At 36.9% G+C, this 19,250-nt stretch overlaps 1 protein-coding gene across 1 annotated transcript in view; it reads right to left on the reverse strand.

Annotated features, from left to right (window-relative positions):
* The window catches only part of LOC107668232 (myelin transcription factor 1-like protein), a 37,429-nt gene extending 21,191 nt beyond the window's left edge, over positions 1-16,238 (reverse strand). Inside the window, exons 1-4 of the mRNA XM_016460037.1 lie at positions 15,700-16,238; positions 15,395-15,425; positions 12,917-12,979; positions 2,124-2,584 (exon numbers count right to left, since the gene is read on the reverse strand). Coding sequence (XP_016315523.1) covers positions 2,124-2,584; positions 12,917-12,979; positions 15,395-15,425; positions 15,700-15,781 — 637 coding nt within the window. The 5' untranslated portion in view covers positions 15,782-16,238. The remainder of the gene's footprint in view (positions 1-2,123; positions 2,585-12,916; positions 12,980-15,394; positions 15,426-15,699) is intronic.
* Positions 16,239-19,250: the final 3,012 nt, after the last annotated feature.

Genomic DNA, 19,250 nt, shown 5'->3' on the forward strand with positions numbered 1-19,250 from the left:
TCAGTCATGGCCTGGTAGGCAGCATCCTCTGCAATTTTACCAAGGTTGAGAAGAGACTTGGCCACCAGCTCGTCATAATTCTCATACTCCTCATTGTTAATGCTGTTGTTATTGTTATTGTCCTTCTCAACTATTTGATTGGATTTTGATTGTCCACCACTGGAATAATTGTCGTCTGAAGAGAAAAGAGAACAATTTGTTGGTCAAATGCGAAAAACACGAGGAATTTGACAACACTTTATTTTGATAGTCCACTTTAGACATTCTGCTGACAATGAGTAACTTTGCAACTATCAGTCAACTACCAGTCTTTAGAGTATTAGTCTATGCTAACACTATTTTGATGTTCCTCCAACAGAAATTCTACTGATTGTAAGTAACATTGTAATTACATGTCAACTTATTCTACTAACCCTAACCCTAGCCTAACAGTCTACTACTACTCTACTAATACGCTAATGAGAGTTAGTTGACATGTAGTTGCAAAGTTACTTATAGTTAATAGATTGTCTATAGTGGATTATCGAAATAGATTAAGATTTTCTAAACCGCTTCAACAAATACATCCTTAAATACATTGCGCACTAGGGCCTTCCACTCTGTTAAAAGCAAGTGGCTTGAGAGGCATGATAAATTCACAAACGAAATGTCAGTCCTCTCTATAATCTGAAGCGGTCTGAACACTATCATTATGAAAATGTAACGTCTCATGAACTATAGCATTGATGCAGCAAATCAAAGACAAATGTCATGCCAGGGTTTCACGTACAGCTCGATGACACAGGTACAAATTGATTTAAATAATCAAATGCAATTTAGCAAGATGGTAACTGCCACTATGCCGCTGAAATATATTTGAGTATTCTGCAAAAGAAGCAGATGAATTTTAGAGAAACGGCAATATGGTACATGAATCATCAGGCAGCCTTTTAAATGTTTCACCAGACATATTCGTGTTCTATAACATGTAAGCAGCACAGGCTGCTCTGAAAGCCTCTCAATTGTACTGAAAAGATTTTAGTGTTGCTTGTATTTGGGACAGAGGCGGATGAGACTGAAGGGATAAGCAGAGGATAAGGTGCTCTGTTTCTGGAGCCAGAAATATCCTCAGGAGGAGCCCATTTTCACCAGGGAGGGGTGGGGGGGCTGAGTGTATTTGACACCTCCTGGAACGGTGGTGTGCATGTGTGGAGGGGGGCCAAAGTTAATAACTCAGAGAGCCTCTTCTCTCTATTACTCTGGAAGCACTGTCACAAGCGATTGAGGACACCAGAGAGTGAGGGTGAGACGCATACTAAGGAAGCAGTCACATCTGCTTTCCCTCAATTGCGAAAGGGGAGTTGGATTGTTCCATGCTGTAAACTTCAAGTTAATTAGGATGGCGAAGGCCGGCCATTCTCGGCAGGGTGTATGTAGATTTCACTGTGATTCAGTAAATTACACATACTGTATGACTTGAAACTAAAACAGGCAATTTAAGAAATAAAACATTGACTTTAATGACTGCATATTCTGTCAGTTATACTCTGAAATGTCGGTTGACCTACAATAAGCTGTCCTTGATTCATATTTCATGAAGCATTCTGTGTGTCAGAGCAACAACATGTCCTTCTGTAGATTCTAAACATTACATTTCCTACTAAAATTTTCCAGAATGTTCATATAACCAAGGAAAAACATTTAAATATAAAAAACTGAACATTTTCAGTGTTTATGTAACTTTCAGTGTTAACTGGGACTAGCTAACTGGGAACATTCTCACAATTTTGGCTAATGCCGTGTAAAGGTTCTCTGAAAAATCTTGTAATAACATGAATAGAACGTTCTTTCAACATTATCAGACTTGATAATTTTTTTTTACAATTCTTAAAAACAAACAAGCAAAAAAAAAAGACCACGTCCATGAGTTAATGAATCAAGTGAGAAATGTCTTTAGAATGTTCTTAAAAATCATAAGATCATAAAAGTCATAAAGATATTTTAATTATTCAAACATACATACTTTTTTATTTTTATTTAAAAATATATAAAAAAAAATATATATAATATTTTTATTGTTCCATAACTATACAAATGTTCTGGAAAACGTTAGCAGAATATGCAATCAATCAGAGAAGACTTACTTTGCTGATGACTCTGATTTTCATAGTATTCCTCTTCCTCATGCTCATCTTCATCGTCCTCCTCTTCATCCTCTTCCTGCTCTTCATCATCCCCATCCTCCTCCACCACTTCCTTATCCTCTTCTACCTCTTCCTCCATTTGCTCTATCTCCTCTACCTCCTCTCTCTCCACCTCTCCATCTTCCTCTCCTTCCTCTTCCTCATCCTCTTCTTCCTCTCCCAGTTCCTCAATGTCATCTGAGCACTCCTCTTCTTCACCATCCCCTTCCTCTTCCTCTTCCCCTTCCTCCTCCTCTTCTTCTTCCTGTTCCCTCTCCTCTACCTCCTCCATGGCCTCATAGCTTTCATACATGGTGGGCTCTCCATCAGCCATGGTTAGAAATGGACGGCGGTTGGAAGCTGGCTCCTCTGGAGGTTTCTCTTGGGTTTTCCTTTTCTTAGCCAACGGGCATCCATACACACTGCACAACAAAAAGAAAACAAAAACCCAGAGAATTATGCTCAACAGTTGTGAAAAATTACCTTGAATTTGTGAAGAGTGTCTGTGCCAAATCTCAGCCCTCAGAGATAAGAAGTATTAGAATTATTTAAGACATAATAAAGCATTAATAACCACTGGCACATTTATTCATGTAAATGTGTATGCTGCTTGAACTCTGGTCCCACAAGACAGTGCTATTCCTAACATCATTAGGTGGTCATAATCATTAGGTTTTCAGAAATTCCACTTTAATTGCATTAAAACAGCATGTGCAATTATATGTGGTTTGAATGTAGCATCCTTTGAATCAATTCAGTTTGCATACAAAAAAGGTTTATTTGTGGCTTTATGATGAAGGTTGACCCCCAGGCTTACATACCTGAACAATACATTTGAGTACATATTATCCATTATTTTGGAAAAAAAGAGCTTTTGACTAATTCAATGATGTATAATCTATGATAAAGTGTAATATGTAAGGAAGAAGAAAAGTGCTGTGTTGCTGAACATAATCTGGCTCCTGGGGACAATTAGTACTGAAAAAAAAAAAAAAAAAAACCTTTGCATTTGCTATGAATCTCAGAAATAATTCAAATATATTTCTACTTCACAGTACTCATCAGACTGTCAAACATTCTAAATTCAGATCCTTTTGCAGGCAGTTATCTTTCGCATCCTCAGATGAGAACCTGCTCAAATCAGAATTTGCGGACAGAGGGCTGCTGCTCACATGCAGAATAAAAATCTGCATGTGAGTTATAATACTGTAACTGACAAGGGTTCAACCAGAAAAAAATGGCATGGAAACCAAGTTGAAAACAATAATATAGCAAACTCATTACAATTATGAGTACAATAATAAATCTGCAGTTGGTATCAGTCACCACCATGGTAGTTAATTTGGATGATTAAAATACTATTTTTCACTGAAAACTCATAACCTGAATGTCAGCAATTTATTAGAATTATAAATAAGTAAAATGTGAAAATTATATAATTATTAAAAATAAAAACTGACATCTCCACAGCATTTGAATTAGAATATTACAAAAGAATATTACAAAAATAAATAAATAGACAAAATATTCTGAAAGCTTATTGCACATATTAAAGGTGACATATCATGAAAATCTGACTTTTCCAGGTTTTAAGTGCTATAATAAGGTCTCTGGTGCATCTAGCAACCAAGGAAACATGAAAAAGATTAATCTAGTAACTTTGTTTTGGTAAGCCTTTTTCTGCAAGCGTCTGAAAAAACGAGCGTGTCTGATTTCGCTCCCCTAGTGCCATTGCAAAGGGATCTCATTATAATATTACCGCCCCTTAATCTGTAAGTTTACACCCACGGCTCTGTCATTTTGATTTCGCAAGTGACAGCGGTGTACCAGTTTTAACGCCATGGCGAAAGTTTGAGCAAAACTTGCTAACTGTTCTGTCTTTGGCTGCACAGAGAGCACAGAACACCATTTAGAGTCCTAGCCTCAGAGGAGACAAGAGAGCAGTGGAACTTGTGTGTGAATGAGAACTTAGTTTAGTACTCACATGCGGTCTGGTGGCCACTTTCTGTCCGTGTGCTTCGGTTGTGTGCTCAGAAAACCGTATATCAGATGTTTAAACTAATATGGTTTAAAACAAATCCAATCCTTAAAATCTGCACTGTAATAATCATTAATTAGGATTTTACAGTATTAACAATAACTGTGGTAACAATGGCCAATGTGTCTTAAAACAGATTTCCTAAAAGAATTTGCAGATTTCCTCTCAGACCTATGCGCTGTACAAATAAACTTGACTTGACTTGACTTAAAAGAGTCCATAAAAATCACATTTTTCAACCTCATAACCTTACAATGCATCAGTCGGCCTGTTGGTGTGAGGTGCCCATTTTCTCTTTATTGTTTTATTGTTTGAAGCAGGGGCTGGTTATAGAGGCTGTGCTTCTATGTGATGGTGTGTTGTGCGGGCAGGCAGCCAGCGTCATCTGTGTGGGTGAGAGCGTTTCGCGAACGACTCGGAATAACCTTGGACACCTTCGCGTTTCCCACTGGCAGGCCACGCCAATTAAAATTCCACAGGTAATTAAACCACATTTGAATACGGGAGCGGCAGAGGCAGGCTTTGAGTGGGACTAAGGTAATTACGGCCGAGAGAGAGAGTGAGAACGATAGAGAGACTGCGAGAGAATGAGAGAGAGAGATCTGTGAGCCTTTCAGAACTGCCGGGAGAAATAATGACTTCAGTCAGACAGCTCCTGGTGGACAAATCCTCTGATGAACTTGACTAATACCAGCAATGGGCAGAATATTAGCCCGGACCTGCTCCGTTTGATCATTTCCACAGCAACCATTTTAATAATGTAGCAAATATTGCTGTCAAAGTGACGAGAATAATTTCTACGTCTGTTTCTAAAAACATGCAATTATTTTTTAATTAAAAGTCTTCAAATAGTCGTTCTGTTACAATGAGGGACCTCAGATTAGCCAACAGAAATGCTCTTTGGTTTTAATTGGCCCGAATACCAAGAGCATGTTCAGGCTGTAGTCTATTGTGGATTCAAGCTGCTGTGGCACCAGGTACGTTCTCACAGAGTGTGACACTATAGGGCCATGGAGGCGAATTCAGCAGCTACAGCTGGCTGTTCGTGTTCGAGTTGCCATAGGAGCGCGCGGCTCCTCCGTGCTCCTACACTGCAGCATCCACAGGCATGCGTGGCAAGTCGCTGTCACCATGGTGATCTCCCCCTCAGGAGTGGGATTTGCCATTTGAGCAGACAGACAGAGTGAGAGAGAGAGAGATCAGTGATTCTGAGCCTGAAAGACATCTTCCTGCTAACCTCCCTTCATTCTGCACCCTCCCAAAAAGCAGAACAAAGGAGGTGCTGGTGTTGTGCATTCTGCAGGGCTCTTTCTGTCTCTGCAGCTCAGTTGCCTTCTCTGTCACTGCAGAGCCTGGTCCCCCTCTGCCTAAAAACACGGCGTACAATCACACTACCACACACACCGAGAGGCTGTTTGCGGTGATCATGTCCTTGGTGGTTCAATTTACCGCAGAGGCTCGTGAAGTCTGACCCTGGAGCGGGGTTTTACATCTCGCCGTGGTCTTGGGAGGCATAAGTCTGCCATTCACACAGGTTCGGACCTACGTGAGATATCAGATGGATGGAAATGCGATACAGACAGAGGGAAACTCTGTACTGAGTGTTGACTACAGGATTCATCCAATGGGAAAAGCACCTCTCTTAATTATAAAGGCACGTTATATGGGTTAAGATCACACAGATACACACATCAGAAACTTCTGTGGCAAACTGGGGTCTGTCTAAAACGGCCAGGGAAAATGAGCAAAAATTGCACTGCAGGCAATATTAGAGAGTGCAAGGATATTTCAAATTCATTTTCCACATTTCTTCATGAAACAAAGCCATTATAATGAAAACACACAAAAAAATTTATAAAAAATTATGGCCACACTTTAGTTTGGGGACGAGTTCTCAATATTAACTAACTATTAACTATAACGTGTGCCTCAGTAAACTCCTAATTACTGCTTATTAATAGTTAGTAAAGTAGTTGTTAAGTTTAGGTATTGGAAATATGAAATATGGTCATAAAGAATAAGGCATTAATATGTGCTTTGTAAGTACTAATAAAATGCCAATATGCTAGTAATATGCTTGCTAATAAACAACTGGTTAAAAGTGAGAACTGTTCACCAAACGTAAGTGTTGCCAAATTTATATATCTAAAAAAAAAGACAGTTTATATTAGTAATGGAAGTACATCATTATAAAGGAATGCACAAACAACCATTCACTATGAATAAAGCAATGTAATAAAATGAATTCACATAAAGCATTTAGAATATTTGGAACATTTAGAATAGACGTATAAAGACAGAATTAGCAAGAAATTCAGCCACTTGTTCAGCTTCTGAATGAATCCATATTGTCGAACAAATCGTTTGAATCAATGATTCAATTACTGATTCACTGAACAGCATACTGCTCTTTCTATAATATAAATATATGGAAAAAGTAGTAAGAGTAATATGCTAGTATGCTATTGCGAATTCAGCCAGTCACTTGTTTTGTTCCTAAATCAGTGTTATTAAACAAATCGTCTGAATGAGTGATTCAATGACTCAAAGACAGTTGCTGAATTCATAACAGCATACTATAATACAGCTATTATTATTTCTATAATTGAAAGATATTGCAGAAATATTAATAGTAGTACGCTACTATCCAATTCTGAATTCATGCAGTCACTTGTTTTGTTCCTTAATGAATCAGTGTTAATGACTCTGTTATTGCGTTCTTGCATTATTGACAAACTATTTTCCTGTTTAACACTGTAAAGCTGTTTTGACGCAACCAGTATCGTATAAAGCGCTATACAAATAAAGGTGACTTGACTTGACTTAATGGCTGAATCATTTGAATGAATGATTCAACAGCTCACTCATAAAAACATCCACTTGTTTTGTAACTAAATTAATCAATGTTATTAAACAAATCAACTGAATGAATCAATCAATGACTCACACACAAAGACAGACATTTGGCCCCACCTACTGCAGTATCAATGTAGCCTGCAGAAAGAGTCAATGAAAAAAACAAATGCACAGCCTGAAAGTCTGTCTGGAAGCAAAAACAGACAAGCGGAGTGATACAAACAGTATATCAACGGATTATATATGCACACTTGCAGAGCGCCACTCAGCCAATCTAATATGACAATTAGAACTGACTGCAGTATGAAATAAACTATATTAGAGGTTACAAAATATTAAAACACAGAAGCTGTAGTTGAATACAAGATTGTCTATTTGATCGAAAATTTTTTGCATCACAAGAGATTAGACACAAGTGATTCAATGTCATTTGTATTGCTTGCAAGTAAACACTTGGGGTTATGAAACACATCCATAGGTCAAATAATGTTTTGCGCTGACTACAGTATATAAAAGAGACATCTGGCTCATCCTTTGGGCGAATTACAAACACCTCACAGATAACAAACAAGCCCTCGGCACATATAGCACAGATCATTTAGAATGACTTGACGAGCACGAAGCCAACAGACCACATAGACTGCATCCCGAAGACCCATCAAAAAAAGTGAGTGAGTGAGAAGAGACGACAGAGGACAAAACTGCATGTGCCACCCACACAGTCCAGAGCCCATCTGTTTGCATGCTGCTGGTGAGTTACCGGCACACAAATATGATTTCTCCCTGCTACATAGAACGAAGGTGTAAATTATGGCCTAAGGCTATAAATGAACACCGTCTGTAAGTGTCCATCATGCTAAACCTCAATAAACTCTTGAGAAGGGAAAAGACAAAGGGATCCATCAGCAGCTCTGTCTCAGCAATCGAATAGCTGTGGTCATAGTTCCATTGACTTCCATTCAACCCAAAAGACATTAATGTTGATCAAACACTCCATTAGTGCAAATAGCATATTACACGAGTGGTTCTTAAATAACCATTGCACAGACTCCTATTTTTTGACCTTAGAATACTTTGTTACTGCTAATTTTGAAAGTGGCACTATTCCCAGTACAAAAAAAAAAAAAAAATTGGAAATGGCAGCTCTAAAAAATATGCAATGTATTTTCAAAACAGCAGACTTTTGATATATTCTGATCATTTTGAAGCTGTTAAGGTGGTCCCTCTTCGATTCAAACATCTTTTGGCATTTAAACACATCTGTTTTGTTTTAACCATTGTGAATTTTTATGAATGGCATTTTGTGGCGCAACCAAACAGCTGTTTGAGAGCAAAGTTGAACTGCGTAACTCATTAATCTACCTTTCTAAACAGTCATTCAGACCATTTCTCAATGAAAACAAACGTGTCTCAGCTGAATCAAACTTTAAGCTTTGAGAGCTGTTTTTTTCCTCATTGCCTCATTGCTAAAAAATGATGAACTGACATGTCAAGGTCTGTTGTTTATTATCAGAAATATATGCTTATCCTCCATTTGAATGTACTGTATAAATTGTGTAGGTTTTTCATGGTCTCTCCCACAAGATTTAGTACAACATGCTTTTTCCATCCTTGTATTGGCCTTTCACACTTCACATATTCCCTTACAAAACACTGCATCTACATTGTCTCTTTGTTTTTCTGATGGGAGAAAATACAATGGGGGATGAAAGAGGCTGGCATTAAAATCTGTGCACTGTGGCTACCACAAAGGAGGAGAGACCAGACTTGTGTAGAGCAGCGAAAGCAGGCAGGGTGTTATATTGATGGAAAAAAACAAAACAGAGAGAGTGAGAGCTAGCATACAGCTATACTATTCTCTGGCCGGTGCCACCAGCTCTTGGCTCAGTTCCCATTCTTTTAGTGAGTGCTACCTGTCAAGCCCTGAATTATACAGCCCTGGGCTTCAGCCTACGTGAGTCATCCATCAGAAAGGGAGGGAAAGAGGGAGGAGGAGAAAGAAGACTGGAAAGAGGGATGGAAAGAGAGCCGCAGAAGGAGTAAGGGAAAGGCTGAGGAACAAAGAGACAGGATGTGGGGAAGATAAAAAGGAGCAGTGCAGAGAGGAATAGAAAATAGGAAAGTGGAACAAGAGAGAGTCACAGATGGAGAGGAGGAGGAGGAGGAGGAGAAAAAGAAAGAAAGAGAACGAGAGAGAAAAGGGGCACTAAACACAATTTGCATAAAGCAGTTACTAAACCCTGTTAAAATCATAGCTGTCACACCTGTACTGACACATCCTCTTATTACGAGTCTCTGCATTTGCTAAAAGGGATACATTAAAATGGAGAATTCACAGATAACATGTTTTTAGGAAGGGTATGCAACATGGAAGGATATTTTTTTTTAGATAATGAGAAAATGGCACATTCAAGGATAAATCTTATGTTATTTCTAACATTTTAACATGAATGCAACACCATTGGTCCATTGCAGCAGCGCAGCAGCCATTATAATTAGGAGGAACATTACATTTATAAAATTGTCTCACCACTTTTTGGGCTTAATAATTATATTTTAAGAACTGAATTTGCCCACTTTAGTGCCCACTTTGCTTTTCAACTACTGGGCAAATGTCATGTGACGTAATTTATATTTATTGATCGCTTCTAATCTTTATTAACTGCAATAAATGAGTTACAGTGTGGTTACATTTACTGTTGTTAATTTCGAAAGGAATCCATGAAATCAGGAGTTTAATTTGAGGGCGGAAAAGTTCCCCATGCAAATTTGCTGCGTTGACCAACAGAAAGCTGCTTGGTTTGAAAATGACTTCTTTGTGAGCTGTTCTTCATGCATTGCACACTATTAACAACAGACCTGCGAAAATGCACCAAAATTTTGCTAATGTGAACACGCCTTTAGCAATCTTATGATTTTAATTAAACACTGCAAACACTTCGTTTACTAATATTATTATTCTGATTCGTCAATCACTACAATCGGTGGTCAGATTTTTCCTAATATCCACTGTTGTCTATGATAACGCTGCATATTAGGTCAATAATCAGGGTAACTGAAACTGGCACTACTTTTATGTTTTTCGTATCACTCCGCAAACACTCTGGAATAGACCTGTCGCTACTTCAGTTTCATTGTGACTTCAGTTTTACTATAATGTTGTGGTATTTGCATATGACTTTAATTCAGATTAATATTTCATATCCATGTATTTACCTATTTGGTGAGACTCATATAATGAGCCAGTGTTTTATTACAAAATAGATCCCTTACATACACTGTTAGAAAAACAGGTAACACTTTACAATAAGGTTCATTAGTTAACAGTAGTTAACTGTATTAGTTAACATGAACTAAGCATGAACAATACTTCTACAGCATATATTGATCTTAGTTAACGTTAATTTCAACAATTACTAATACATTATTAAAATCAAAAGTTGTATTTGTTAACATTAGTTAATGCACTGTGAACTAACATGAACAATAACTGCATTTTCATTAACTAACATTAACAAAGATTAATAAACACTGTAACAAATGTATGTTCATGATGGTTAATACATTAACTAATGTTAACAAATGACACCTTATTGTAAAGTGTTACCGAAAAATATGCAAAAACAAATGTTTACATTTAAGGGTACAACAGCTTGTTAGTAGGGCAGTATCCTTGAAGGGACAACTTTGTACCTTATCTACCCTTAAAAGCTGCATATTAGTACCTTAGAATAGTAATGTGCACTTTAAGAGTACTGCCCCCGTAAGAAGCCATTGCACAATTTTTGTGCGTTGTGTGTGCATGTTATGAAGCGCAAAAGGCCGATGTACACATAATGTTTTGCCCTGAGAAGCCATTACAATACATAAACTTACAATGTATACATTACATCAGTTCATCCCCCCATCAGAGCAGCTATACATTAGGGGTGTGAACCTCTGCTGTGATATAACCCAATGTATGCCGCAGGAGACAAACACTGTTGTGGTTTTGTTATTATTACTCTTTAATGGAGTGGTAAAGGGCGGCAGACGCTGCGTAGCCTCCACAGGTAACGCAGTGTCCTCATTACAACCCTGCCATTCCCACAATGTTCCCACAAATGCCCCCCAAATGTTAGCATGCTCTGACAGCACAGTCGGAGCGCTGTTCCCTCCCCACCCTCTCATTTGGGGGTAATTCATCACTCTCTCGCCCTCTCTCTGCCTGCCTTTTCAGTGAGAGGCCTGCTGGAGGTACCATTTGTCTGTTGCAGAAATGCAATTCTGGTTGGTGGTTCACAGGGCTTGGCTGATGAGGTGACACAGTAGATGTATCCATCAATCTTTTCTGTTCTGCCTCTCTTGTTTTGTATCTTTCTTTTGAGGTACAGTAAATATCATCAAGAGGAGAGACTATTAAACATGGAAGTTGAACAGACTGAGAGTGACTGACAACAGTTGTCAAATTAGATGCTGTTAGCTTTGTAGCTATGTGAAGATGAAAGTGCAATGAAAACCTAAATATTTAAAACGCTCTACTTATATCAGTGTAAACATGAATTAACTCAAGTTGCTTGTTAGCGAAAAGGTGCCATTTTTATTGCTTCAACAATTTGTCCTTAAAAAAGCTTTTTATCAAACAGGAAACAAACAGCACAATCTTGCTAGACACTTGACAAGCTGATTAAAATATTAATGATGTCACGCCTATCATCCGATAGGCTTCACGTATTCCCGATGTATGCTAATGAGACTTAGATATTCCAGGGTAGCAACAGACCCATTGTCCATTTACATCCGTTTTTAAAGGGACAGTTCACCCAAAAATGAAAATTCTGTCTTTATTTACTCACCTTCATGTTGCTCCAAATCCATAAGACTTTTGTTCATCTTTGAAACATAAAAGATATTTTTAATTAAGCCTAGGAGATTTCTGTCCTTCCACTGAAAGTCCATTCCACCAAAGCTTTGCCGGTTCAACAAGTTCATAAGTAGAAAAAAGAAACCCACATAAATCGAGAGGTTTAATCCAAATCTTCTGAAGAGACACGATCTTTTTGATAAACAACATACAATACATATACAGAGCTCATCAAATATAGTGAACGGATGCTCAACTTGACATGTGAGAACAAACAGTGGCTCTTTTGCTTTAAGCAAGCACTTTTGACCTTCAGTTTGTCATATTTAATGAGCTCTATGTATGTGCGTTGATCAGTGTTAAATGTGAATAAAATCGGTTAAATCGGTTCATCATACACTGAAAAAATGTTGGTAGTAAAACAATTTTCACTCATAAATTGCTATGAAATTTCACAAACAATTGCAAAGAAATGGCAAGCAACACATTGAATTAAACATGGCATTTGACATGACAGTGTATGAAGCGGTCTCTTTAGAAGATATGGATTAAAATTCTCGAATAATATTTTACATACATTTTTTTTGAGTGATCTATCCCTTTAAGTCTACAACAGCTACATTCAAACAGTTCAGTTACATGGAGAAAGTTTTTAGAGTACAAAGCAAAAAATGCTAATACTGAGGGCTAATGTTAAGTACTGTAAGTACTGAAGTAAACCATTCCATTAAATTAATAAATTCTTTACTACTAAAATCCAGAATATCCTACTTTGTAAAAACACTTCACTTTAGTAAATGCCAGCTCTGTTTCTGTTTAACTGCACTTTCACAACTTTTGGCTGGTAAAAGGATGTGCATAAAGAAAAGAAAGTAGGCCTTATTCAAATTCAGTTTACTTAATTTTGCTATTGGTCTTGAGCTTTTCTGTAAGTGGCTAAGTGCTTTCGTTCTCGCAGCCTTAAAGAGACTTTCAGGGGTGGGCACACATTCATATGAATGAGAGGCTGGTTCTTACCTCCTGTGTCTTGCGTATTTGCCGCTGACATGTCCACTACCATCACATCCAGGTGTGGGACAGCTGCAGATGAGAGAAATAATTAATACAAGACTGACGTCACACATGCACACACAGACACATATATGCTCGTTCTTGCTGACTATGTTCGAACCGTGGCACATCGATCGGCCTTCATTACAGATTTAGAGAGCTCCCAGTGTCCTCCAGGCCGATGACTCACCAGGCTCCATATTTCATATTTCATATTGTGTATTCCTCTCTGCCTGCTCCATTTAGGTCCACAGCCAGTTAAAAGCCATGTGGGAAAACATCCAAGTTTAGAACTCCTGCCCCACTCGAGCTCAGGGTCAGAGCAGCAAACCAGTCATTAACATGAAACTACCCACATTAGTTACAGTGTCAGTGATTGCCTAAAGTATTCAATAAGCATTTACTTGATTGGCAGTGGTATTTCTGTGTCTATCAAAAGTCATATTCTACCAGTACTGGACAGTGAAGCCTGTTTCACGCCACACGCACAAACAATGTGTCAGTGAAACAGCAGCACAACGTTAACAGCATCCTTGAATTGTGCATTCACACTAAATGCAACACAATAAACTAGAAAGCATACAGTTTTGTAATATTTGTATTATTGAACAGCAGCATTTATACACTACCATTCAAAAGTTTGGGGTCAGTAACAATTTTAAATACTTTTTATTTAACAAGGACACATAAAAATAATCAAAAGTGACTTTTTATATGGTGCATGTTTTAAACCTGAATCTATTTTAAGCTTAGAATTTAGCAAAAGAGTAGGAAATTGAATGGGAACGTGTCTCAAATCCGGCCTATAGCACAAGAATTGCATATCCCCATTTATGGCATTGGCTAGGGATCTGTGTCTGATCAAGCTGGTGACCCATCAGTGAGTGTAACTGGTGTTAAAGATGCCTGCAGCTACAGGCCAGGACCTGCTGATGAAGCAGATTGTCCTGATGATTGGGAAGGAGAGAGAGAGAACAGAGGGAATTTCACTTCTCTTCTCAGTCTGATACCATAATAAAGATGACATAGTAGAGAGCTGCCTCTGGAAAACCGGCCATACCACACTCCCACAGTCACACACCCTTGTGTTCTAGCTGCTGTCATTGTAATTGGACACGTAGCCAGAAAATATAAAAAAAGAGTCTTTTTTAACAACAGCGTGGGTGTTAAACCATTCATAATGAGGAAAATACTGCCATTTAGCAGGGCCTGTAAATTGTGCTTAAGGGAAAGATATGCAGGGGAAAAAGTGACGGGCAGATAGGAGTAAAACGACTCACCGCCCTGGAGGAAAAACAGGCCATTCACTCTCATCATGATGCATGATGTCATTAGGAGTGCAGGGATATTTACTAATACTAATTGGGAGAATCATATATTCTCACTAAAGGCAATTACACTGAAATGTCTATTTAGAGGTTCTGCCTGTAGTACTTGCCATATTGAATAAATCACAACGAAAAATATCAATAAGCAAAATTATACTTAGATGCCACCTTGAACAGAAATGCACATTGAGTCATACACCTGTTTTAGTCTTTAAAGACAGAAATTGCAAGTTGAGATAGCATATGTGAGCAAACCAGTTCAAGAAAGTACCATTTCCAAATTTGTAAGTTAGTCACTTCTTTGTACTAGGTAAATATTAGTTAGACATAAAGACAATCCTGTGCTACATGAAAACCAACATGAAATCAAAATCAAGCTTATTTACCAAACATTTATGATCTTAAAATTATAAAACAAAATGCATTAAACTACCATTCAAATGTTTAGGGTAGTAACATCTTAAGAAATTAATACTTTTATTCACCAATGATGCAATAAATTAATTAAAGGTGACAGTAAATACTTTATAGTGTTACAAAAGATTTATATTTCGCATAAATGCTGTACTATATTTAACAGAAAATACTGAAAAAAAGTTTCCACATAAAATTTAAGCAGCACAGCTGTTTTCAAAATTGATAATAATAACAAATGTTTCTTGAGCAGCAAATCAGCATACTAGAATGATTTCAGAAAGATCACGTGACACTGAAGACTGGAGTAATGGCTGCTAAAAATTCAGCTTTGCTATCCCAGGAATAAATTACATTTTAAAATATATTAAAATAGAAAACATAGTTATTTTAAATTGCAATAATATCTCACACTATTACTGTATTATTTTACTGTGTTTAAAAAAAAAATGCAGCCTTGGTGAACATAAAAGACTTCTTTCAAAAACATTAAAATTTCCTACCCACCCCCAAACTTTTGAATGAATAGTGAATATTAAATGTGCTTCGCCTCTGAAATAACTTTTTTTTTTTTTTTTTGAATGTAGCCATTTGGATTTTTTTCCAGTTAAATATCCTGTTTAGCTCATAAATACATCACATTATGAAAGTTAATAGGTTGCAAACTGTAAGTGAATGATTCCTGTACTGAATGCAGACTGACCTGAACAGCTCTTGTGCAGCCTCCACGGCAACTGCAAAAAACATGAAAGCGAGAACAGTTAGTGAGGAAACATCTCAACATGAGCTTTATCACACAATGGAATCATATTATTATGAGCAGACTAATTTTCTGGGCTCTTCTGGTTCACTTGTCCAATCAGTAGCCCAGGTTTATCATTACTGACGTCAGTGATGATTTGTGAACGTCAATAAAATTCTCAGTTATGGACCGAAAGTGGGGAAATGGATTTGGCCGTAGGTTGAGACTGCAGCTAATACTATGTGAGTGCGTTGTACCTCACACACCTTTAGATCGTGTTCGATGACGCTTTTTGGCCGCATCCACCTCCATCTGGAGAAAAGAAGCAGCAAATAGCCTGACCTCCATCTACTAGCTACTGTGAAAGCAAGTGTAAAAGGGCAATGATGTCTGCAGCAAGGATGGTTATGAACTGCACTGAACTGCACGAGAGAGATCATAGATGATAAAAGAATATGTTTATTATGAAAAATACAGACTGTGAACCATGGATAAGTATTGGTCATGCGGTACATGTGGCTATAATGCATCAATGTTTATATTGTATTAAGAGCTATGCTGTGTCTCATTCTGTGCCCTAGTTGCCAGCGTTGTGAATCAGTTTATAATGAACACAAATTTGGGCACTTGCATGGGTCTTGATTCACTGAACACTAGGAAACATCACTGTATAGCATACCAATATCCTTTTGTTATGAGTTGTTTATCTTACATTTTTGTTGTGGCTTTTAAAAGTGCAGTGTCTTTACAAAATATGAACTTGTCCTGATTTTTTAATCAAGAAAAATTATTATTGTACATACATAATGGCATTAAGACATTCAAACATATACTATACTTTACTTTTACTTTTAGTCATTTAGCAGACGCTTTTATCCAAAGCGACTTACAAATAAGAAAAAGTAATTAAAACTAAAAGCTAAAACTCTATAAATACTATATATATACACATTTAAGAAAATAAAATAAATTAAATAAAAATGACAAATGCATACAACAACATTTCAAAACTAAACATTTAAATGAAAACAAAAAAACAAAGCTAAAAACAATTCAAAATATTAAAAGAACAAAAGGTGAGCATAATAATGATTCTAACATAACACTAAGGCAAACACCAAAAAACAACTACATATGTGTATGTACAGCCACACACATATACATATACATGTACATATATATAACAATAACAAATCTTGTAAGTACTTTAATTCTTGTGCAATACTTTAAAGTTTCCAAGGTTGCTTCTCTTGCACTTTAGGGATAATTAAAAGCAAAAAAATAAGGCTGTGTTTTCTTACAACTTGAAAGACGTCAGAACACATGAATATAGAAAGAACTTGATGCTTGGTGCATTCTGGGAATGAATGTGCACTGGAATGATTTTAACAACAGGACAGCAAAAACAACTCCTTGGTTAGTGTACTTAGTACTAGGGATGCAACAATGCAGTTAGCCCACCGTTCAACACAGTTTTCGTTTTTAATAACGGTTTTCGTTATTGTAATCATGTGTTATACTGTAAGATGCTACACAAATGTAGCATAGTCTTTCATTTAAATTAGTAAATTTAAATAATTTCAAAATTTGAAGCAAAAACAGAATGGTCCGACTTACTAGCTTTTTGAAATTATACATAAAACATCTCTGCACAAGACAGAAACAGCAGACGGGCTGAATGAGAATGCAAATTCACTCTCTGACAGCAGGTGGGCTTATGGCACAGCGTTTCCTTGGTTACTGCTATACAAAAACAGTGCTTTGCTTATGCTTGTGGCATCCCCTCTTAATACTGTATACCAGGGAGCAGATTGAGACACACCCCTATTCTTCTAGTGCTAGAACGGGTTATACCGTTCAAAAGTTTGAAGTGGGTAAGATTGTTTTTTTTTTTTTAAATAAAAACAGTAATATTGTGAACACGTTATTTAAATTTAAAATAACTGTTTTCTGTTTTAATATATTTTAAAATTAATGCAGTTGATTCCTGTGATGACAAAGCTGAACTTTCAGCAGCCATTACTCCAGTCTTCAGTGTCACATGTTCCTTCAGAAATAATTCTAATATGCTGATTTAATGCTCAAGAAACATTTCTTATTATTATCATTTATTAATGTTGAATACAGTTTAATATTTTTATGGAAACTGGAAACTGATCTCTGATAAATAGAAAGTTCAAAAGAACAGCGTTTGTTTGAAATAGATATCTTTTTTATTATCTTATTTATTATTATTATTATTTATTTATTATTTATTATCACTTTTGATTAATGTAATGTATATTTGCTGAATAAATAGAAAATAGAAAACTGTACTGATTCCAAACTTTTTAAGGGTAGTGTAAAAATGCTTTATTGCCCAGAACAAACAAAAAGTAAAGCACATTACCTGAGATTTACTGGTTGGTGGGACAGATGTGTTTTCTGAGGAGCGCCTCCTGTGTGGTGTGATTAGGCAGAATCGTCCGCTGTGTGTCCCTCAAAGCTGTTCCTCAAAACTCATTTTCTGTTAAAGGAAAAGAATGCACCATCATTTGTCATGAACTGCAGTCGTGTTAAATCTGCAGACTGATATGCGGTACTCTTATAAGAAAAGACATACAGATGTCTGAAGTTATTCACGGCCTCCATTATCACAGTATCACAGCAAGAGAAAACCCCCCTGTCATTCTGCTTTTGTTTTAAAATATAATAAGTGACAGGAGCAGCTTTTTTAAGTTCTGGAACATGCTCTGTTCATAAGGAATAAAGTCATCTATATTTATTTTTTCTGCCTTTAGAGTGAAAGTTGTACAAAAGGTAAATCACTGGGGAGTTTTTATTAGAACATTTAAAATAAAGAAACAAAGTCACTTGATTATTTTCTGAGGTGCTTGTTTATAATAATATAATATAATATAATATAATATAATATAATATAATATAATATAATATAATATAATATAATATAATATAATATAATATAATATAATATAATATAATATAATATAATATAATATAATATAATATAATATAATATAATATAATATAATATAATATAATATAATATAATATAATATAATATAATATAATATACATAACAACAAACAATGTCTTTTCTTTCAGAAAACCATCTTTCAGCCACACATACACTAACATATTGAGTGTTCCAGTCCTCTGTCAACAAGCTAATACTTCTCATCTCATACTTCTTGCAAATCGTGTTATTGTGTGTGCTGTTGCAAGTATTTGTCAGCTCCAAGGCCAGTGACACAAAGGGTGCTCTCCAAATGCTGGAGACGTCTATTGAAAACCTTTCAATGACAGAAATACAGACTTGAATTTCCTTAGAAAGATGGATCTCTGTGCGTAACACCTTCTCACGTCTGCTTCGCACACAAATATGCGCTCGCTCTCACGCTGCCCCTGATTCCGCTGATAGATCGCTCAATCACTCACACTGGGGCAATATGGGAAGCTCTCATCTGAACTTCACTTGGTCAAATCAAAGCATATGAGCTCCAGCTGTCCCCCAGTGGCAGCGATAGCCCAGCTTGCTTGTAATTGGGGGAAAACACTGTTTAGTATTCATGCCCAACACCCTTCTGTCTCACATAAAGTGGGACATACAGCTTTCAAATCGAATTCTCTCTCTCTCTCTCTCTCTCTCTGGAGTGGAGAAGTATGGGCTCTTTTAGAAGAGTCTGCCATCTCAGAGCTCTGCACGTTCTATCCAAAAGCAACATTTCCCCATGCGAACCCAGCATACGTGCGGGCTGCGTTGCACACATTACACAGTTTCAGTTATGACAGCAGACAACCTCAGGTTTATCTGAGC

Source organism: Sinocyclocheilus anshuiensis, unplaced genomic scaffold, assembly GCF_001515605.1.
Source record: "Sinocyclocheilus anshuiensis isolate Anshui unplaced genomic scaffold, SAMN03320099.WGS_v1.1 scaffold1341, whole genome shotgun sequence".
Lineage (NCBI taxonomy): Eukaryota > Metazoa > Chordata > Actinopteri > Cypriniformes > Cyprinidae > Sinocyclocheilus > Sinocyclocheilus anshuiensis.